Below are 20,840 nucleotides of genomic sequence, written 5' to 3' on the forward strand. Positions count from 1 at the left end.
CTTGGAACTCTTACATGGATCCCAGTCTCTTTCTTGTCGTTGAATCATGAACACTCACCTTAACTAAGTCAAGTGAGGCCTGCAGGTCTTAAGTTGTTGTTCTGGGTTCTTTTGTGACCTCCTGGATGAGTCATCGATGCGCTCTTAGAGTAATTTTGGTAGCCCGTACACTCCTGGGAATGCTCACCACCGGTCCAAGTTTTCTCCATTTGTGGATAATGGCTCTCACCTTGGTTTGTTGGAGTCCCAAAGCCTTGGAAATGGCTTTTGAACACTTTCCAGACTGATAGATGTCAGTGACTTTGTTTCTCAACTGTTCTAGAATTTCTTTAGATCGTGGCATGATGTGTTGTTTTTTGAGATCTTTGAGAGCTCTGTGTTTTGTGTTTACTCGGGTTGTCTTTGACTAATATTATAACTTTGATAATCTGAAATGTTCAAGTGTTAAAAATATGAGGGAAAAAATAGAAGGGGGCAAATACTTTTTTACAGCACTGTATGCCAAACTGTGTCAAAGGCTAACCACATTGCTGGTTTTTAACTCTATGATTATTTTGGCACAAACATTTATCCGCCATGTGGAGGATAGTCTTCTAATATTTACTTGCCCAACAGAATATCTGTCAACATTTGGTACTCCTCTCTGTCAAAATTACTTCCCACGCAGACTCTCACTCTCCTCGGTGCATATTAAGACGGACTCAGCCTTGGGTTGTGTGAAAGTCAGTAAACTGTGACTTCTTCAGCCGTCAGCTTTAAATGCAGAATAAACTCTGTGTCGTGTTTGTTGAGGCTCAGTATATAACCTCTTTTTCTAGTAACCCCAGTGTGAAATTAGATTGAGGTGCTTGTGTGTCTTTCTCATCCGTCTTAATGCATCTTTTCGTGTCTCGTTTACACCCACACACTCTCACCTCTCTGTTTTCTCCTCTTTCTTCCATCCCTCCTCTCTCCACAGGACACGCAGCCCGAGCAGGACAGCCATGGTCGCCCTGGGCATCTCCAATTTGTGCTTTATGCTGCCTTGGCAGTTTGCCCAGTTTGTGCTGCTCACTCAGGTAAACAGAAAGTGAGAGGAACATTGAGAGAGAGTGTGGGAAGAGAGCGCAGTGGGCAGAAGGATCAGGAAGATGATGGAGACTGCCTGAAGGTGCAGATGTTGAGGAACGTCAGCATTAAAGTTAAACCTCTGCGACTGACGTTGTTGTACAAGAAGAGACACAGGCTACTAAAAGTTAGATAACTTTGGATCCATAAATTTGAGCCACTTACTTTTTTCCTCTGGAAGCCCTCTATTTTGCCTTTCTAATGCCAAAGTAGCCCTTATGGAAGCTTTCTAGCAACCCTGAGACTTTCCAGGGCATTTAAAGATTAAATCCACACCAATAACTATGATGTTAAATGTCTTTCTCTTTCGACTTTTAATCAATTTCCAATTATTTATTTATTAAAGGTTTATTTAAGTAGGAAATCATCAATGAGATTAGGAATCTCATTTACAAGAGTGACCTGGCCAAGACAGGTAGCTTAACAATTAACAGAGTTGCAGACATAAAACATTAAACATAAAAACACCACAAAACATAGATCAACCAATCCAGAGTCACAGATCAGAAAGCCACTAGTCATAACATGTACAACCTGATGCATCTTCCTCGAATGCCTTCAATCTACTTTTAAAACAATTTAAAGAGACCAGCTCCCCAAGACATTGAAGAGAAGATTCCAGGCTGCAGAAGCAGCTTACCTGAGACCCTTTTTCACCAGTTTCAAGATGGACCTTGGGCACAGATCGCAAAAGTAAATTTTGTGTCTGGGTCACAACGCAAAGACTGTAGCTTCCAGAACTTTTCACATGAATAAAATCACACAAGTAGGATGGAAGCAGATTTAGTAAAGCCTTATAAATAAGGGCATGCCAATGATTTAGCCTACGTGGGGTCAAAGAAGATCAACCAACTCAATCATACAGAATATAGTGATGAGTTAAAGATTTGAGATTGGTTATAAACCTCAGCGCCCCATGGTACACAGAATCCAAAGATTTAAGGCATTGAGAAGATGCATGCGTGCACAGAACATCACTGTAATCAGTCAAAGACAGAAGTTGCTCAATATGAAGATTAAAAGTCAAGGAATCATCAATCAAGAAACCAAGATACAGATTCAATCACATCACCCTGAGATGTACTGTAGTGACAGAAGGAAAGTTTATTCAATTTTTTCTGCCTCCAGCAGCTAATAATGATAATAATAATAATATCTTGAATTTATATAGCGCCTTTCAAGAAACCCAAGGACGCTTTGCAAGCTTTACAGCTAATTCTATTGTTTCTTCACATGGGCTGCAACAACCAATAGCAGGCTGCCCCATCACCACGCCGTGCTTTGCAAACTGCGCATGTCTGATGTAGAAGATCATGATCACAGACTCTACATGTACAGTCCTCAGTTCTCAGACTGCAGATGGAGAAATCAGAATTTTTCTGTCAAGCAGTCATAAAATCAAGAAAACTCACGTGTCTGGTTTCAATCAAACAACACAGAAGTGGAAACATAATGTTCGTCAGGTCAGATGATTAACTGTACTCATCCCTGTATGTAACTATTAAGGCTGGATGGTTAATCGAAATTTAGATGAAAAAGCAATGTGTCCTATCCATTGTTCCATAAAGAACAATGTTTCTTTAACTGGAAGTGTGTCTTATTCAAAATGATATCGTTACATAAAAATGATCAGTCCCCTTTGATATAACAATGCACATCCAATCTGCAATATAAAAATAATCTCAGATATTTTTTCAAAACCATTCAGCCCTAGTTTAATCCATCTAATATTGTGTTGGTTATAATTAGGTCTGAACCATTTCAGAAAATAATCTAATTGTGATTTTTTTTTACCCCCAATATTCGATTGTGATTTGATATGTGATTGCTTTAAGGTTCCTCATCTTATGTATTATTCTACAAAGATAAGCAATAAATCATTCTATACTATAACTAATACAAAACTAGATAAATTAAACTAGAGATGAAAGAGTTGAAAAAAAAATAAAATTGGTATTTTGGCTCATATAGCAAATTTGACATTGATTGCTTTACTAAAGGGATGATAATTTTTTAGGTTATTCTCATTTTTATAAAGAAAATCATATACATGAACTGGAAAAGTAGGCTTTTACTAAACTATTTTGGAAAAACAGATAACTGTATATATGCACAATGTGTAGAGCATGAAATTTCTGTTACAAAAAAAATGTATCAAATTGGTATTTTTACACATTTCAGGGTAGAAAAGATATTGCATTGTCTGAGATTTGAAAATTGCAACAGACCAAATTGCAAATCTGATTTGGGATTAATTCCCCAGCCCTAGTTATAATATGGAATTATTTATTGTTTGTTGAAAATTACACAAGATAAAAAAGTTAAGAAATTATCACACATTAAACCAAAACCGCATTTTTTGGGGGAAAAAAACACACTTAGATTATTTTTCCCAAATTGTTCATCCCTTGTAAGTATTGTGCATATGCACATTTTTTAAAATAGCAGATTGTGAAGCCCTACTCTAGAATTAATAGATACATTAGTTTAGACTAATAAAACCTTTGAGCTGCACAGATTCTAGTGACGCAGCTGAAGCAACTTATTTGTGAAAGTGATTTTATCTCAAAGGCTGTAAAATACTGGAAAGTTTATTTAATTTATGGGTTGTTAAGAAAATTTTACCTGCATTTTTTAGTCTTTGACCAGTAAAAAAAAAAAAAAAGGTTTGTTTTGTGACATAACCCACAGGTGTAGAGATTCTTAGTATAGACACTTGCTAACCATCTCCTTTGTGAAAAGGAAAAAAACAGCATTTAAACATTAAATGAATAGAATGAAAAAGAAATAAAGGTAAAGACTTGAAGGTGTGAGATTGAAGAGCTTCAGTTTAAATCACGACTTTGGAGTGAACATCTTTTCTCTGTCAGCATTTGTGCTCAGAAACAGTTTGGCCCACACCGCTGCCGGCCCCCTCAGGGCACTGCTGCGATCTGTGCAGAGATATTTTTTTATTTAATAACTGTTATTTCTTTGTTTAATGTTTCTAAGCTGCTAATTGAACCCGTTCACCTCATTCACTGTGTGCAAAACACATCCAGAGGCCAAATACTGTTTAACCGCCCACACTGCTCTCAACTCATTCTGGATAAAATTTACTAAAAGCACTCCAGGTCTTTTTGTTTTTGAGTCATTTGTTAACCCAGTGGTTAATGTGCATTCCTTTTTAGGTGGCGTCTCTTTTTGCTTCTTACATCCTGGGCTACCTCGGTGCCGCCAAGATGCAGTCCATCCTGGTCACTCATATGGTACGGTAAAGGACTTTTCTTAAGCTCCTATATCTTCATCATCATGTTAGAGGTGTTTCTGTTCTCTCACTGTAGATACTTGGTTCACATTAAGCAGCAGAAGAGTATTTGCTGAGATACAAGATTAAAGTTGTATAACCTTGCGATGCAGGTGGCAAAAAAAAATTGAGAGACAAGTGGCTTGAAACAAACATAATGTAAATGTGAGTGGAGTGAGGAGGTTTTAGGTGTTTGTACATTAGCTTTCACCGTGTGTGCTGTTCCTGCGATGTGCTCAGCATAAGTGAAAGCGTTTCCAGCAGCTGTCCTCTGAGCTGTAATGTGCTCCGCCTCGGTTCTTCTTATCTCGCTCAGCTCCTCGGCTGGAAGACTTTCATGAGCAACGGAGAGGACAACAGCGGGAGAGACTTTCATGGAATGACTTTCTTTCTGTAGCATTAGTGATGCTGTTGCCTGTTCAGAAAGACCTTTTCAGTATAAAAATGGGAGAATATATGGGCAAGGTCTTTTACTCTGCCAGGAAGTAGGAATATCAGCATTAAAGTGAGAAAATGTTTGTGTTCAGATGTGTGTTACACTGGCCAGTGGTCCCTCTGCTCCAAATTCTTCCCCCTTTAATCCCCTCAGCATGCCCGGCTGTTAGCCAGGGACTGTGTGCTGTGCAGATAAGCAGAAGACCCTTTGTGGTAAGATGGTGGAGATTTGTGTCAGCGGAAGGCATACGGCTCTGCATAATTTAGAGAGCTCGGCAGCGATGGCTTTAGCTCTGTGTGTGTGGCTGTCCAAAAGAAAAAAATTTCCAGACACACGTTTTCAGTGTCCTCTATGACCTACAGAAATATAAATGAGCCTGGCATGTGTCATCTTTTATCAGACACACAAATGTTTTTGCTTTAATCCCATGAGCATTTCCATTATTATTGAATTTGTGAGTAATTTTTATGAATAATTTAGTGTTTGCTCTGAAGTCCTCATTACTGGGCTCATTTAAAGCCCATGTGAAGACTCTTTTACTGGTTATGAAACAGTCTGAAATTAATACTGTGGCCTGTGTATGACCTAGTGAAGCAAGCAAGACCATCAGCAGCAAGGCTGGCAATATTATAGTTTTTAATGCTGATGCCATGGGGTAGGCGATTATTTTCAGCAAAGGTTATCAGCCTTTTTTTCCTCTGAGCCCCCCTATTTGCATTTTAGAAGAGCTGAGCCGCCCCATGACCCACCAGGGGTGGTCAGCAGTTGTCAACAGTTGTCATCGATTTTAGTCATTTCATGGATTAAAACCAAAGACAAAAGCTCAACACATATATTTCTAACCAAAAGAGTTTTGTTTAAGCTGGTGGTCACCAACCTTTTCCAATTAAACATCCATGAGGTTGACAGAGAAAGCTGATCTACCTGTACAATTCACTGAGGAAAAACAGTTGATCATTACTTTTTATGTGAATTTTACCCACAATTGATAAAAAAAATTACAACCTGACATGCCAGATGGATTTGTTCCACTCATCCATCTGGAAAACCTCCCGTAGAAAGTGCTTAGGAAATGGCAGAGCCTTTGAAAGAAAACTTGTTGGGTGATTGGATAAACGTTCTGTCTATCACATCTTTACAGGCCAATCAGAGTAACAAAACACATGACATTGTCGCCCCTGCTTAGGTGCGCTGCTGCCAAGCAATAAACTCTGTACAGAGCTGCATAACACCAACCATGGCAACTGTAGACATGTCAGTACATGACTTTTGTCGTTTTTGAAAAGAAAACAACTCACTGCTGTTCTTTTTTCTTCTTTTAACAAAGAAATGTTGTCAAGTTCTGATAAAACGGGCGCTTTAGCAGCATCCACGCTAATCTCTTCCGCCATAATTTCGCTGGCCTCTTGTTGCTGCTCGCTTATGTCACGACTTTGCCGTGCCTGAAAGTACTGCCCCTCGTCACTGATTGGTCCTGCCTTTTTCTAACTGGGCCCAAACAGTTCAAAGGGGAGCTTTGCAAGATGGATTCACCAGTGAGAAACACAGAAACGGGCAAATCCAACTGCTTTGCAAGGTTAAAAAAAAATTAAGTATTTCTCCAAATAATGAATGCATTTAAACCTTTTTGGAAATGTGTATAGTTTGATTTAATGACTACTGCAGCCTATTACAGCGTTTTACAAATAGAGGTTCCAGCCCACTTGGTGGTCACCAGAATGTTCTTAAAGGAGTTGCAAGAACTTGAAGGGCAGATGTAGAAAACTACAACAAAATCAAAAACCAACTGAAAACATTAAAGGTGCTAATGAAATCCTATATTCATTCTTATAGACCTTGTTAATTACAGCATATGGTAATATTCACACTGATTTTCTTTGACAGTCTTGCAGGCAAAATGAGAGAGAATAAGGAAAAAAGGAAAGGAAATTTACTTAGGGTGAATCTGTTGCATTTTTTGTATTTTCTGCTATATAGTACAAGAAGGAATTTTGTGTGGTCCCAAGTGGAAGTTAATGATAATGGGAGTTTTTGTTTAGCAGTGTTTGGACCCCCTGGAAGCTTTGACAAATTAAAATATTCATTTTGAATTAAACACCAGAGTAAGACTGGAACAAAACACATCTTTAACTGTGTGATTGATAACTCATACTGAAAACTAAAGAGTCAGAGGAAACTTGATAAAGTCTAAATTCCACTGATAAATGTTCAGTGTGCTCCGTTCCATCATGGCAAGGAGCAGATAGGTTTCAGCTTTAGTGCTTCCACCTGCCCCGCTGCAGTATGTCTTTGCTCCATCAGGGATCTGGCTGTCCGAATCCCTCTGCAAGCAGATAATCAGGACTTCTGATTGCCCGGTGCACAAGATCTGCACGGAGAAGATCAAGCAGGGCAGGAAGTTTCACCAAAACCAAATTAAAATATCCGGTTAAATTTCAGAATAAAATACGCTGTGTTTTTCAAAAGCCTGAAAATCAGTAACATCCTAGACAGGGCTGCAGTCAACCAAAGAAAACCTTGGTCGACCGGAATTACACCCAAATATCTGACCAATCAATAAGTCATTAAGGTAACCACCAAAAAAAAAAGAGAGAGAGAGAAAACCCTTGCTTAATCTCAAAATTATTTTCTTCAAAATCAATCCATGACAGGTTCCTCATTGCACCCTTCTGGTTGTCTGAATGATCTGAAAAATCAACAAGCAATCAGCTGCTGTATCAACATCTACAAACACAGCTGGCTGAAGGTCACCAATTAACACAGTCATTAAATAAACCAATGCACCCGGGCTATTACTGTAAAATATTTTCTCATGTTTGACCATGGAAAGAAATTAGTTTGTCTGACAAATGGCTTCCTCTGTTAAATACAACATCTTGTAATTGGTGGTTACTTATACCAGCTTTCCAGCATTAACTTGAAGTGCCACAACTTTGCACTTCAACCACTGACATCACTTCATACTAAATATCTGCTGATATACCAGCGTCTGGCAGCAGGGCAAAGACAGATGTTTAATTGATGCATCCCTACTTGTGATTGTGCTACTTTGGTGTACATTTATACCACTTTGGTGTCTTTTTATACCATGTATGAAGATAACTGTTTGATTTGTGCAGAAATGTACACAGTTTTGCAGAAGACAGTGTCCAAAGCTTTATAGTATGACCCATAGAGACGGTTTGCACTCAAATGTGATTACTTAATATGGTTTGAAAGCCATGAAATGTAAAGCAAATATGCAGGGAGAGACACTGTCAGTGTCATTGATGAGTCCTTCTGCAAAGGAGGACAAATAGCTTCTCTCTTGCCATCTAAATCCTTCTGCTCACTGGTTGTGGCTGATTTAATATGTGGATATTTTTTCTGTGCTGAAAGGAAATTTCTATTTTTACAAATAATTTTAGCTTCCCTTTTATCTTTAAAAAAGCCCTGGCAGCTACTAAAATACCTTCAAGGTTATAATGACTCTGGTTTTGAATCACTGCCATACTGTCTACATAATGCAGAGTAGGGGCATTATTTCACTCTTCACAGTGGGATTAAGCATCAAGAATTCATGAATAGGATTATATTTTGCTTGTGGCTGTGTTTTCAGAGTTTATTGCATTAGTTTAAATCTCTAGAGTGTTTCAGAATGTCTTATTACTGAAACTTTATGCAGTCTATCCAAGACCAAGACCACCCTCCTGCTCCAGAGAGACAGAGATGTAGTTTGCAGACAGTGAATATGGATTCTTTAAAAAGGATAGCTGCAGAATCTGGCTCCCTCTCAGCTCTCACTGCCAAGCTCGAATGGCTGGCATCGATTCTCCTAAGAGCCACAGATTTTGCACATCAAGCTGCCTGAAATCACCAGTTTGGTCTGTGCTGCACTCTCCAAAGATGAAGGAAAACTATGGGATTATGATGAATGAAACTTCTTATTTTTGTCACCCTGCAGATCACACTGGGTGTCTGCTTCATCCTGATGTTTGGCAACTCAATGCTTCTCACATCTTTCTACGCCTCCTCTCTCGTCTCCATCTGGGTGAGTTGGACCTCATAGTCTGGTTTATCAAGTGAAAAGTCCTTGAATTTTTTTTTTCATGTAGTCTGACAGAAAGGCTGAATTTATCAGTGTACCTGAGCTGCATATAGATGTACATAACATACATCTGCCTTAACAAGGGGCATTTCAATATAGGTTTATCACAATATCAGAATATTAAACTGCAATACAAAATGTGAAAATTCAAATGATTTCAGTACCAAAAGTCCTAGGTGCCCTATATTGGGAACTTTCTTTTTCAGTTATCATAGACTGCATGCAAACTCACGCATACTGTCAAAACTGCAATTAATAATTACAATAATTACAATGGCAAAGTTAGATATGCCCAATGTATATGTGCAGTTTAGACAGTGGGTAAGAGTTTGCATGCTATTTTGACTGATTCATGTCTCTTCTAAGCACCAGTCCCATTAAATCTAGATAGTTTTTTTTCTTTTAATGCTTCAGCACTTTTTGGATAAGGATAGCCATTTCAAGCAAAAATATGTTCAAAAGTCATTGCTGATTCTTCAAATCAAGTTTATATAACAGAAACTCCCTTAAAATGAAATCAAGTTAAAATGACCTTCATTAGCTTTACAAAAAAAAACACTAAATAATGATAACAGATCGTGAGGAAATCACATTTTTACTGAGTAGTGACGAGAAGTGAAAGAAGCGATGGAAGAAACAGATCCGTGTTATGGAAAATCTTCATCTGAAAGGTATGCAGTAAAAACAACATATGGACTAAGATTTATGTCTTAAAGCCTTTACACATTAAGGGTAAATGGCACGAGGCAAATTTTGTTGCACCTTTCCATGCACATCAGGAGCAATGTGATTTAGGGAATAAATCATACACATTCAAAAAAACATTAACGCTGCGAAGGTCAGTGACGTGTTTTCTACTGTCTTCCAATAAACAGTGGGTACAGTGGGTACAGTTATTTGAGTGCAAGATAATAGTGCAAGGTAAGTTATGTTCACATGGACATGTCAGGCTGCCTTTTGCCCTCCTTTACTAGGCTATACGTAAGGGAAAAAACCACAAGCACTGACTACAGACAGATATGGAAAGAGGACAAACATCATGTAATGTTGGTGAGGAAGACGTTTTCGCGCCTCTGTCTGCCTTAAAACTTGGCACCATAGAGTGTTTTGATTGGCTTGTCAGAGCAAAACTTTAAAAAATGGACCACAGTTCGAAAAATTATCCGCCGCAATTTTGCTTGGCAAAATTACATTACTAGTGTGGAAGCTTGCATTGACTTGCTACAGGTTCGAAAAATAAATATTAAATTGCCTCTGGTGTGCAAGGGCCCTTAGTTTGTTAGCTTAATGCTAACACATATAGTAGTGGAAATTGCAATCAACAGTTAGCATAGGGTCACACTGATTTTAGGTTAAGAAATAACAGTGCTTTGCTTCTAACAAAGCTTTTTCTCTACCACTCCAGCCTCCTCCTCTCTAGATGAAAGTTTTTTTTGATGCACCCTCAAATTTACCTTTAGGCCGCTAATGAGCAGATGGCTACCAAACAACACTGTGTGTCACATTTGCGGTTAATTGTCAAAGGTGCAATATGTAATTTTTAGCCTAGTAGCATTTAGCAGAACAAACCTGGTAAAAATGAAGCACATTTATATTTAGGTCCATCTAAATTGTGTTTAATCACCTGAATATAAGTTCAAAATGGTTTGATGGCATGAATGGTTAAGACTTTTGTTGCCAAAGCAGCATTTTTATGTTTGTATTGTACCATATAAGGAACCAAATAACGGATACACATTTCTTTTTTTACTCTTCTTTTACTTTTTAATGACAGCTAGCAAACAACTTGTAGATGTGCTACAACCATCCTCTGGTGACAGTACCTTATTACATTGTGCATGTTGGGCTTGTGGCACGTCCTATAAATTTGCTGCTTCAGGGACTTCTATCAATGTCACATTTACAAACAGATGGTTTAGTATTGACAATTTTGACAACCCTATTCCAATATGGTATATGATAGGTGTTTGAGTTTCTAAATTTTGGGTGTGATATGGATTGTTGTGAGGGTTTTTTCAGTCTAAATTTTTATTTGTTGTTGTGAACTTTCCTTAGGCCATCATCGCACTGAGGGATCGATTTGCTCAAGTCTTCAAACCTGGCTTCATACTTTGGGTAGGTGGCATTTGCTTCTTGTGTGAGTGAAGTAAATTTTTCACTTCTTTACAAAATACAAAAAACACACACCAAAACAAATTATCTAGTTTGATTGGTGACAGGTGGAAAAGTTTAATTCTGATGTTTAGGATATAAATATATTTCATAAATTTATTTTCTATTTCAATGAACTGAATATCTTTGCAGTGAGAAGAAAGAATGATTCTGAGGGTTTGAGAAACACTGATGGACATTTTATGTTTCCTGGCATCAATAGTAAAAAGATTCATCCTAAAAAATAAATGTCAAATTTATTCATGATAATTGTATTTGTATACTTAGTTGCACTGCGACAAATTGTGAGTAATTTCAATATAAATGTTCAAATATGGTAAAATATATGCACTCACATTTGAAGTTAACATCACAGACTTATTTTCATAGAGTGTATGTTTAAGTAGGCAGAGTAATTCAACCATTTCTGCAACATGACTTCACTACTTTGCTCTCTCCCTAACCCAAACAGCCTCTTGTGGCCTGGATCACAGGTTTTTGCTTGAGTTGTGTATTTTTATCTTTGTCAGCCTTCCCGTGCATATCTCTTCTCCTCCTCAGGTCATGCAGGGGTTGGCGTGGTTTGGCTCCACAGTTCTGCTCAAATTCATGCTGTCCACTGTGCTCTGTGCCTCGGATGATGTAAGATACACTAACACTACTCTGTTAAAGCCACACATGGACAGAAAATGCTTGTGTTGAATTTAAAGTACAGAAAATAACATTGTCTATAATCATACTATGTGTGAAAATGAATGATTTTTTCAAACCTACTCTTGTGCTTTAAAGTCAGAACATGGAGGAGACAGGCAAAGGCAAATAGTGTTTTCAGCATGTATGTCATAAGCCTGTGTTTAATGTCTTTCTCAGGCTCACATCAGTGCACTGATCAAGTCGAAGTTCACCAGCTACAAGGATTTCCACACTCTAATGTACACGTGTGCTGCAGAGTTTGACTTCATTGAGTTAGAGGTGAGGTCTCCTGTTTTTTTTGTATGTAGACTGGTCCCATAAGTAGAGATGGGCATTTCAGTAGCTTTCACTCCTGCAAGTAGTTCAAATTAACAAAATAAAGTTTTTGTCCAAATGGATGCACTAACAGATGTGGAGACAAGCCAGGTTTATATTTTTACAGAAACACATCAGAAAGAGCCAAATAGAATCCTTTTAACCCAATTCATAACCAAAGTTACCTCAAGACAATAATCACATCAAGAAACTGGAAATGATGGTGACAACAGAACTTGGCAGCCTATTTTGAGCTTCTTTTACATGCTGTTGAAACAGGGTGTTCATTATCAGACAGCTTTGTCTCACTTCTCAGCTCATGTATCTCTCTCTCTCTCTCTCTCTCTCTCAGACCCCTGTACGCTACCTCAAAACACTACTGCTGCCCATCAACGTGATGGTGGTTGCTTTAATTGCTTGGAGGGTAAGTATTTTTTTAGCTTTGAGGCTAAACCTTATAAATGTTTTTGTCCTATGCTGTGAAACATACCACACTAACAAAAGCATCTCTGCTTTTTTAAAAAATGTTTTTGTTTTTTCAAATTTAAGAAGTGGTTTCTCAGCCGATATCTCACCAAGCAAATCAAGTAATAACTAAAAAATAGAACTTTCCCATGTACTATTTCATTGAATAGTTACAAGTAATGTGTGCATTTTTCTTCAGGAATTATGCCTGCGTGTATTTCTTGTTCAACCGCTCAAATTAAATGTGAAACCAAAAGTAGATAAAGCCCTCTGCTGATAAAAAAAGAGTATTGCGGGATATATTTTTTTCTCCAAAAGATTCAATTTTTCTACATTTGTCACTACACCGCTTTCCACATTTTTATGCAAATGACATTTTTCTCTTTATTTTCCTAAACATCAATGCAAATGACAGAATATTTTTCAATTTATCAGCCATTAGAGCATAATTCAACTGTTTTGGAACAAACTTCATAATGATAACCTTTTTTTTTTTTTTTTTTTTTTTAAATAAAAACATCAAAATGCTCTGTTCCACATTATTATGCAAAACAGAGTTTAAAAGATTTTATAGGTTGTAAAGAACTGAAAATGGCCATCTTAACGGGCAACATACGCCGCAGGAAAGCTGTGTATTTAAGTTGTATTTGGAGGTAAAGTCCAGGTGTCCCTAGACTCTGTCCCACTTTTCTTGCACTCTGCATTTGCAGGAGATGGTTTTTATCAGTATCTGGTTCAGCTCAATGGTGCTGCCTGTTAAAAGGAAGTTTTCTTCTGCTGATTGTTTAATGTTGTGTTTCCTTTAACAGTGTGTAGCTGCTCTTTGTTTTATGTGCACTGAGTGAATTTTGTTTGGGTCATTTTGCATTGTAGATTAAAATAATACTAATGTGAGATAGAAAATGTCTTATATGTCTGACCACATTCCATTGTATTATTTTTTCCCTCTATGGGTTTCAGTGACTAAATTGGCCATCTCTGTGGCTAATTTTGCTATGAAATGTTATTGTTTCTGACCATTTGGTCATATAAAAAAACTCCAAAATAACCCTTAAAGTGGAAAAGAAAAACCATTTTAAGGAGCTACAGCAACAGAGCTTTTTTATAGAAAAAGGACAAAAAGTCCCACAAAATAACAATTATAAATATAACCCCAATCCAAAAAAGAAGTTGGGGCGCTGTGTAAAATGTAAATTGAAACGGAATGCAATGATTTTCAAATCTCATAAACCCATATTTTATTTACAATAGAACATAAACAACATATCAGACGTTGAAACTGAGAAATTTTACCATTAGCAAAGCAAATTGTTTCATTCTGTTTTTAGTCACATTTTTACACAGCACCCCCGCTTTTTTGTAATTGGGTTATATGATTAATGCTGATCCTCTCATGTTTATACTGTTGGGAATAATTTTGTTGTAACAGAAACTGCAGAGATATGTCAGACAGTGTCACAGCTTCAGTTTGAAGCCAGCGGGCAATTTAACATGAAATCCAAATCAGTTAGAGCCTCAAGACGCTCACAGGGAGATGAAGTTGTCAATGTGTCTTCTCTAATTACTTCAGCTAAGCAGACAATTTTCAGTCATACTGTTTCAGTTTCAGAAAATGTCACTCATTTGCCCAGAAAGAGACGTATAATTGATAAACATGAGTAAATGTCTGCCTTAAGATAGAAAGGATGGGGAGATTTATCCCTTACTCCTGAAACATGAAACATTTAAGAGGTGAAACGTCAGACTGAAATGGCTATTAAAGGAGCTGCTCTTCATGTAGTCTAATCTTATTACAGCCTGCCCACGCTGTGCTAAGAATACATGAGTTGATTTGACAAAGCATGATATGTAGTACGAGCTGAGCAAGCTGTTATGACATTGATCTTCTCTTACACTCCTCTGTTCTTTGGAAACATCAGATTGTAAGGAGAATCCTTTGTGTTTTATTCTGACCTGTCCTTCTCAGACTCTCCAGGATGTAGTCCAGTTCCTGAGGGATGGGGGAAAGACGTCTGCCAGGACTGAAGATGATGATGAATCCGCAGGGTGAGCATCAGAAGGATTTCTATCTGAAGTGGTTTCCTATGAACAGGGAATGAGCTGATGAATATTTAATTTTCTTCTCTAGATATTTACATCACCCCTCCCTGAAGAAATTATTATTATGCATTTAAAAACAAAAGGCAAAACATAAGTGCACATCAATATATCAACATTGACCAAACAAACTTGGAAACTTAAAATATATACAATCAAAATGTATTAAAGCATACACAAACAATACCAAATGAACTCATGTTGTATATGAACATCGTGAAAATGAACAAAAAAGAATTATACACAGATACTTGAAGATAAGAATATTGTTAGAGTTAGCAAAACGTATACTATATGGACAAAAGTATTTGACCGCACTTGTTGATTAATAAATTCAGGTGTTTCTTTCAGACCCGTTACCACAGGTGTTTCAAATCAAGCACCTAGCCATGCAGTGTCCATTTGCAAACATTTGTGATCCTGAATGGGTAGTGCAGGAGAGCTCAGTGACTTCAAGCGCCATACTGTGATGGATGCTACCATTGTAATAAGACAGTTTGTGAAATTTCATCAGTGCTGGATATTCCACAGCCAATTGTGATAATATTAGACAGTGGAAGCATTTAGGAACAACAGCAACTTAGCCATGAAGCAGAATGCCACATCAAATCACAGATTTGTGGCTGCTAAGGCACCCAGTGCGTAAACGTCTCTAATGCTCTGCTGATTCCATTATTAAAGAGTTCTGAACTTCCATTGGCATCAATGTTAGCACAAAAACTGTACGGCGGGAGCTCCATGGAATGGGTTTTCATGGCTGCGCAGATGCATGCAAGACTTGCATCTCCAAGTCCAATGCCAAGCAACAGATGCAGTGGTGTAAAGCACACTGACACTGGCCTGTGGAACAGTGGAAACATGTTCTGTGGAGTGACGAATCACACTTCTCTGTTTGGGAGTCAGATGGGTGAGTCTGGGTTTGGATACTTTGGACAACGCTATGCTTCCAACTTTGTGGTTTAGGGAGGGCCCTTTTCTATTCCAACATGACTGTACCCCAAGGTTATAATAGTTTTGGGTTTTTCATTAGTTTTTATTTTTATTTCATTTTCACTTTCTGTGTTCGATTTCAGTTTAGTTTTTATTAGTTTTGTCTGCTGGTTTGTTACTTTAGTTTTTATTTTGCAAAAATGCTTTGTTTCAGTTTAGTTTTTATTAGTTTTAGTGTTGGTTTTAGTTTAAGGATAGATGTCAGTGCTGAGTGAGCATCAAACATTTGTTAAACATTTTAAAACAGGCTACTCTTCACTTTTCATTTTATTTACTTAAGGATGATGTTTGAATACAACTCCAGACATAAAACTACCACTGTGTGAAGTCTTTACCAATCAGATCAGGCAATTTACACTCCCCAGACTTGTGTGTAGGTGCCGGTCAGTATGGGGGTGTTTAAGACTAAAACTAAGGATATTCTGTCTCGATTTTAAATTTATTTTAGTTTTGTAAGCGTGCTATGCAGTTTTACTGGGTTTTCGTCTTTTTTGGTAAAGCTTAGTTTTTATTCAGTTTCAGTTAACTAAAATGATTTTTGAATTTTAGTTTTAGTTATTTAGTTAGTTTTAGTTAGCTATAATAATGTTGCTGTACTCCAGTGCACAAAGCAAGGATGATAAAGACATGGTTTGATGAGTTTGCTTTGGAAAATGCTCTACAGAATGAATGAGCACAGATTCCCACAGAAACACTCCAAAATATTGTGGAAGGCCTTCCAAAAACAGTGGAAGCTGTTATAGCTGCAGAAGGGGGGCCAACTCCATATTAAAGTAAATGTATTTGGATACAGTGTCATAAGAATCTTGGTTGGTGTAATGGTCAGGTGGCCAAATACTTTTGTGCATATAGCGTATAGGTGAACATCCTCCACATCTACAGCAATCAACTTTCAAAAATGCTTTAAATCAATGCCCTCCACATATTTATACATCCTTAAACATGATTTTGTATGAAGACTGAAGTTCATAAACATAATGCCAGCATGTTTGTAAAGTAGGCCTGGTATTTTGCCTCCATTGCAACCAACAAATACACAGACGTAAGATATTAGATTTTTAGAGTTGGTGGATTCATTTGTAGATACTGAATTCATATTTTTCTTCCCCTTGTAGGTCTGAGGCAGCTGGAAAAGGAGAGGTGAGAGAAACTAATCTGCGACTTTTACTTGTGTGCATGTTGAACAGCAGACTTGATTTAAGCTTTTTTTTGTACAGTTTTGCTCTGTTATCTACACCTGTTTTAAGATTTCTCCTGTAAGCTCATGTCCCAGAGTGATTCCATCTCCTTTTCTCATTAGTAACAAATAAAAGGCAGCCTCCCGTCTGCTCTGAAATCACACTGTGCTCCTCTTCGTCAGCTCTTCTCCCAGCTGTTTCATGTCATTTAATTTCTGTAATATCCTTCCCAAGGCAGTGAAACGCCTGTGCTCCATCCACTAAAGTTTTCTCAGTTTCACACATAATTGCTTTAATGTTTCTTTACGGCTCTGTGACTAAAACTGCAGACCCAAGGGTGTCCTTGGTCCTCACAGGAAAAGCTTAAAAAAGATCAAAGCATCAACTAAGTGTCGTTATAAAGTCATTTCATGAAATGTGGCTTTTTCATTTCTCTTGAAGGGATGCCTCATCTGAAGAGATCAGAGCTTTACTGACAGTTTAATGGCATTTTAGGATTTAATTAGCAAATAGTGCATTTCCGCTTCAAAAATCAGGAAGTTTGAACAACTAAGAGCATTAAATTGAACCACAACTATAACCTCCTTAAAGAACTAACAGCTGTTTACTGGTAGTGCTTTTTAATGATCATTTTTCATAATTTAAGCCTTTATTTAGACAGGACGATAGAGTTAGACACCAGGGAGAGAGTGGGTAATGGCATGCAGGAAAAGAGCAAAGGCTGGATTTGAACCTGGGCTTCCCACTTCAAGGACAGCATCCTGTGTGCATAAAACTGGCTTGTGTCACTGTCAGCATGACTTTTTTGAAGTTAGAAGCTGCAGCTGGATATTAAATTGAATCATGGAAACAGTAGACATGTCTGTTATGTCTGGAATGAGACAAACTGTTGACAGGAAATAGCAGCGAGCATCCAGCTTCCAGGGAATACTTCTGCGTTGCCATGCCAACTCAACTCAATTCAAAAGATGCCAAAATGCACTGTGATTAACAGACAGGGACACAATATCATGCCATCATGGCGTCAGTATGAATATTAAATGGCGTTAAGTCAGCAAAGGTTCATTATGAAGGTGAAAAGCACATTGGAAACACCCACTGACTGCCCTAGAATTCTTGATTCACCTAAAAATCTGCCTTTTATGTTTGCAAATTGATCATCAGCTTCTGCTGAATAACTTCAGGTAGATGATCATGAAATTATGAGGGAAGAAAGATCATAGAAAGTTTTCTGCCAGCTTTGTTTACCTTGCCACAGAAAACCTCCTGATTGGCTTACTCTGATATTCTTACCCATTCAATGGCAAAGGCAATAACAGGAACCAGCCAATTAGAAGCACAGTAAGGTGGGTCATATCTTTACACCCTAGGGAAAAATAGCAGCACCATACTGAATGATATGCATCAGACGGCCCTGAGAAAGGTGACTACCCAGGGCTACCTTGGCTAAAGTAGACTCTGGTAAGAGGAGAAATGTGTTTGTTGGGGTGCAGCTAGCCTAGCAGTTAGGTGGTCTCCCATGAATGCGGGCACCCTGGGTTCAAGTCTGGCCTGTGGCTCCTTTCCCACATCATTCCCCACTCTCTCATCCCTGTCTCTGACTTTAGCCACTGTCTTCCTCTATATACAAAGGCAGAGAATGCCAAAAAATAAATATATATAAAAAGAAGTGTTGGTGGTTCAGCTGGCTTTGGTCTGATTTCTGTGGTTTGTCAGTTTTTCTATTTCGGCAGCTGAGGCGAGAGCTCAGAGCTGAAGATTTATCTTGCTCATTTTATTTCATCTGTATGATTAGATCAGTCTGATTTTCAACTTGTCTCTATGCAGATGGTGTACCACAGCCTGCAGCTGGTGGCCTTCGCCGTCCTGGCCGTCCTCATCATGCGTCTGAAGCTCTTCCTGACGCCCCACATGTGCATCATGGCCTCACTCATCTGCTCCAGACAGGTCTGTCTCTACACTGTGAAAGAGTGAAAGACACCAAACTTTTATACAAACTTTTTAGAGCTATTCGTGTCCTTTTCCTGTTGAAGCATATTTTCTGTCCCCTTTCTCTCTCTTTTTGCTTGGCCTTCTCAGTTGTTTGGCTGGATCAGGGAGAAGTTCAAACACCAGGCTGCAGTGTTTGTAGTTCTAGTAATCATGGCCATACAGGGGGTGGCCAACCTGCAGGCGCAGTGGGCGATCATCGGAGAGTTTAGCAACCTTCCGCAGGAGGAGCTGCTGGAATGGATCCAGGAGAACACTCGTCCTGGTGAGTAAAACAGCCTGCTTCAATGAGATGGTGTCTTTTCTTACAGCCTGTATAAAACATGTGCTTAGTGCATGCAAAACTTCAAGACTGTATCACAAGAGCTCCTGGTTACATTTTTATGGTCACATCATACATTGCACACCACCGGATCTAACTGAAATTTGCCCCTATTTAACTGTGAATTCCAAAGAACTGCTTCATCACAAAAAGAGTTAGGCTACTCTACAAATTGAGACTTAAGAAAACCTTACTCTTTCATTTGCTCAAAATCCTGCATTTCAAGTAAATGGTGATTATATGGTTACATGAATAAACCTTGCAGGTGCTGCTTTGTTTGAAGAGACTCCAAATAAAGACAATAAGTGAGCAGTGGAGGTGGATTTTGTGATTTTACGGCTGTATGTCAGTACTTCATATCTATTACTGCTGGCTGAGAGTTTAATCACAAAACTGGTAGCTAGCAGGATCTCAGAAATCATCACTCAAAAGGACAATTTTACCTTGTTCCCCTCTGACAGACCCTCCAGAAAAGCAGCAAAAATGCCATCCATTGGCTCCATATAAGAAGCAGCCAAAGATGCATGCATTTGAACATGTGCTCATACAATAAAAGCCCATTTATAAAGGAATTTAGGAAGACAACTCACTCAGCAATATTCCTGTGTATTTCCTGTGCCTGATTGATGCAGATTCTGTGTTTGCTGGGGCCATGCCCACCATGGCCAGCGTGAAGCTTTCTACAGGTCGGCCAATCGTCAACCACCCCCACTACGAAGACGCTGGTCTAAGGTCAGTGATTTTACAGCTTCAGTACAGCTCCGCTACTCGTAGAAGAATTGCATTATCTGTTTGTCTGGTAGCTGTATTCATGTCTGATTCAAAGCTCAAAAACAGTACAAGAAGTTGTGTATATTTCACTTTTACTCTAGTAATATGTCACTGGTTACACAGTCTGAAATATGATTTAATAACAATAGACAGGCAATGAGATACTCAGAGCTTATTGAGTGTGATTAAATTCTGTTGGCTTTTTGATAAAATAAGAAATATGACTCTTAAAAAGCGGTCAAAGTTACAATGATTGAAAAAAAGATACTTGTAACATCCATCTATCCTCATCCACTTATCTGTTGCCATAAAGTACAGGATATACTATATTCTCTCCTGCGCACCAGATGAGAACTGCTGACCTAAATCAAATTAATTGTTGATAAAAACATGAGTTTGAAATGCCAGCTTACAATCTTGTCAGAATTTTAAACCGAAATGCTGAACATTGAACTGGACGGGGGTGAAAAAAGCCTGTCAGCAACGTGACTGCTGCAGCATGCTGACATACAGTTAAAATATGTTAAAGTACAACCAGATAAAAATACTCCCAACAAATAATTGTGGCAGAGGTGGCAAAGGTATCCTTCTGCAGCAGAGATTAAGATTCTGATCATTAAAGAGTCCTGAGAATGGCACTAGTATTAATAAATGTTAATGATGCCATCACTATTTACATGAACGGTTACTCAGGTCCTTCTTTTCCTGTGTGTTTGTGTCTTGCAGAGAGAGAACAAAGCTGGTCTACTCCATGTACAGCCGCATGTCTGGGGAAACAGTAAAGAGGAATCTGATGAAGCTGGGAGTGGACTTCTTTGTCCTGGAGGATTCCTGGTGCACTCGGAGAACCAGGTACTCCAGAGGGACATCTTACTCTGTTACTCAAGATCCCTTTTTCTTTAGCATGAGTGTTTAGCCATTGATTATATTTTTAATTTTCTCTTTGTTTTTGC

The 20,840-nt window shown here is 38.3% G+C and overlaps 1 protein-coding gene across 1 annotated transcript in view; it reads left to right on the plus strand.

Annotated features, from left to right (window-relative positions):
- The window catches only part of dpy19l1l (dpy-19-like 1, like (H. sapiens)), a 46,138-nt gene that overhangs the window by 20,112 nt on the left and 5,186 nt on the right, over positions 1 to 20,840 (plus strand). Inside the window, exons 9-21 of the mRNA XM_041793906.1 lie at positions 959 to 1,058; positions 4,278 to 4,355; positions 8,773 to 8,859; positions 10,972 to 11,031; positions 11,629 to 11,709; positions 11,938 to 12,039; positions 12,428 to 12,499; positions 14,507 to 14,586; positions 16,743 to 16,767; positions 18,633 to 18,752; positions 18,885 to 19,059; positions 19,749 to 19,848; positions 20,614 to 20,739. Coding sequence (XP_041649840.1) covers positions 959 to 1,058; positions 4,278 to 4,355; positions 8,773 to 8,859; positions 10,972 to 11,031; positions 11,629 to 11,709; positions 11,938 to 12,039; positions 12,428 to 12,499; positions 14,507 to 14,586; positions 16,743 to 16,767; positions 18,633 to 18,752; positions 18,885 to 19,059; positions 19,749 to 19,848; positions 20,614 to 20,739 — 1,206 coding nt within the window. The remainder of the gene's footprint in view (positions 1 to 958; positions 1,059 to 4,277; positions 4,356 to 8,772; positions 8,860 to 10,971; positions 11,032 to 11,628; positions 11,710 to 11,937; positions 12,040 to 12,427; positions 12,500 to 14,506; positions 14,587 to 16,742; positions 16,768 to 18,632; positions 18,753 to 18,884; positions 19,060 to 19,748; positions 19,849 to 20,613; positions 20,740 to 20,840) is intronic.

Source organism: Cheilinus undulatus, linkage group 8 (genome assembly GCF_018320785.1).
Source record: "Cheilinus undulatus linkage group 8, ASM1832078v1, whole genome shotgun sequence".
NCBI lineage: Eukaryota > Metazoa > Chordata > Actinopteri > Labriformes > Labridae > Cheilinus > Cheilinus undulatus.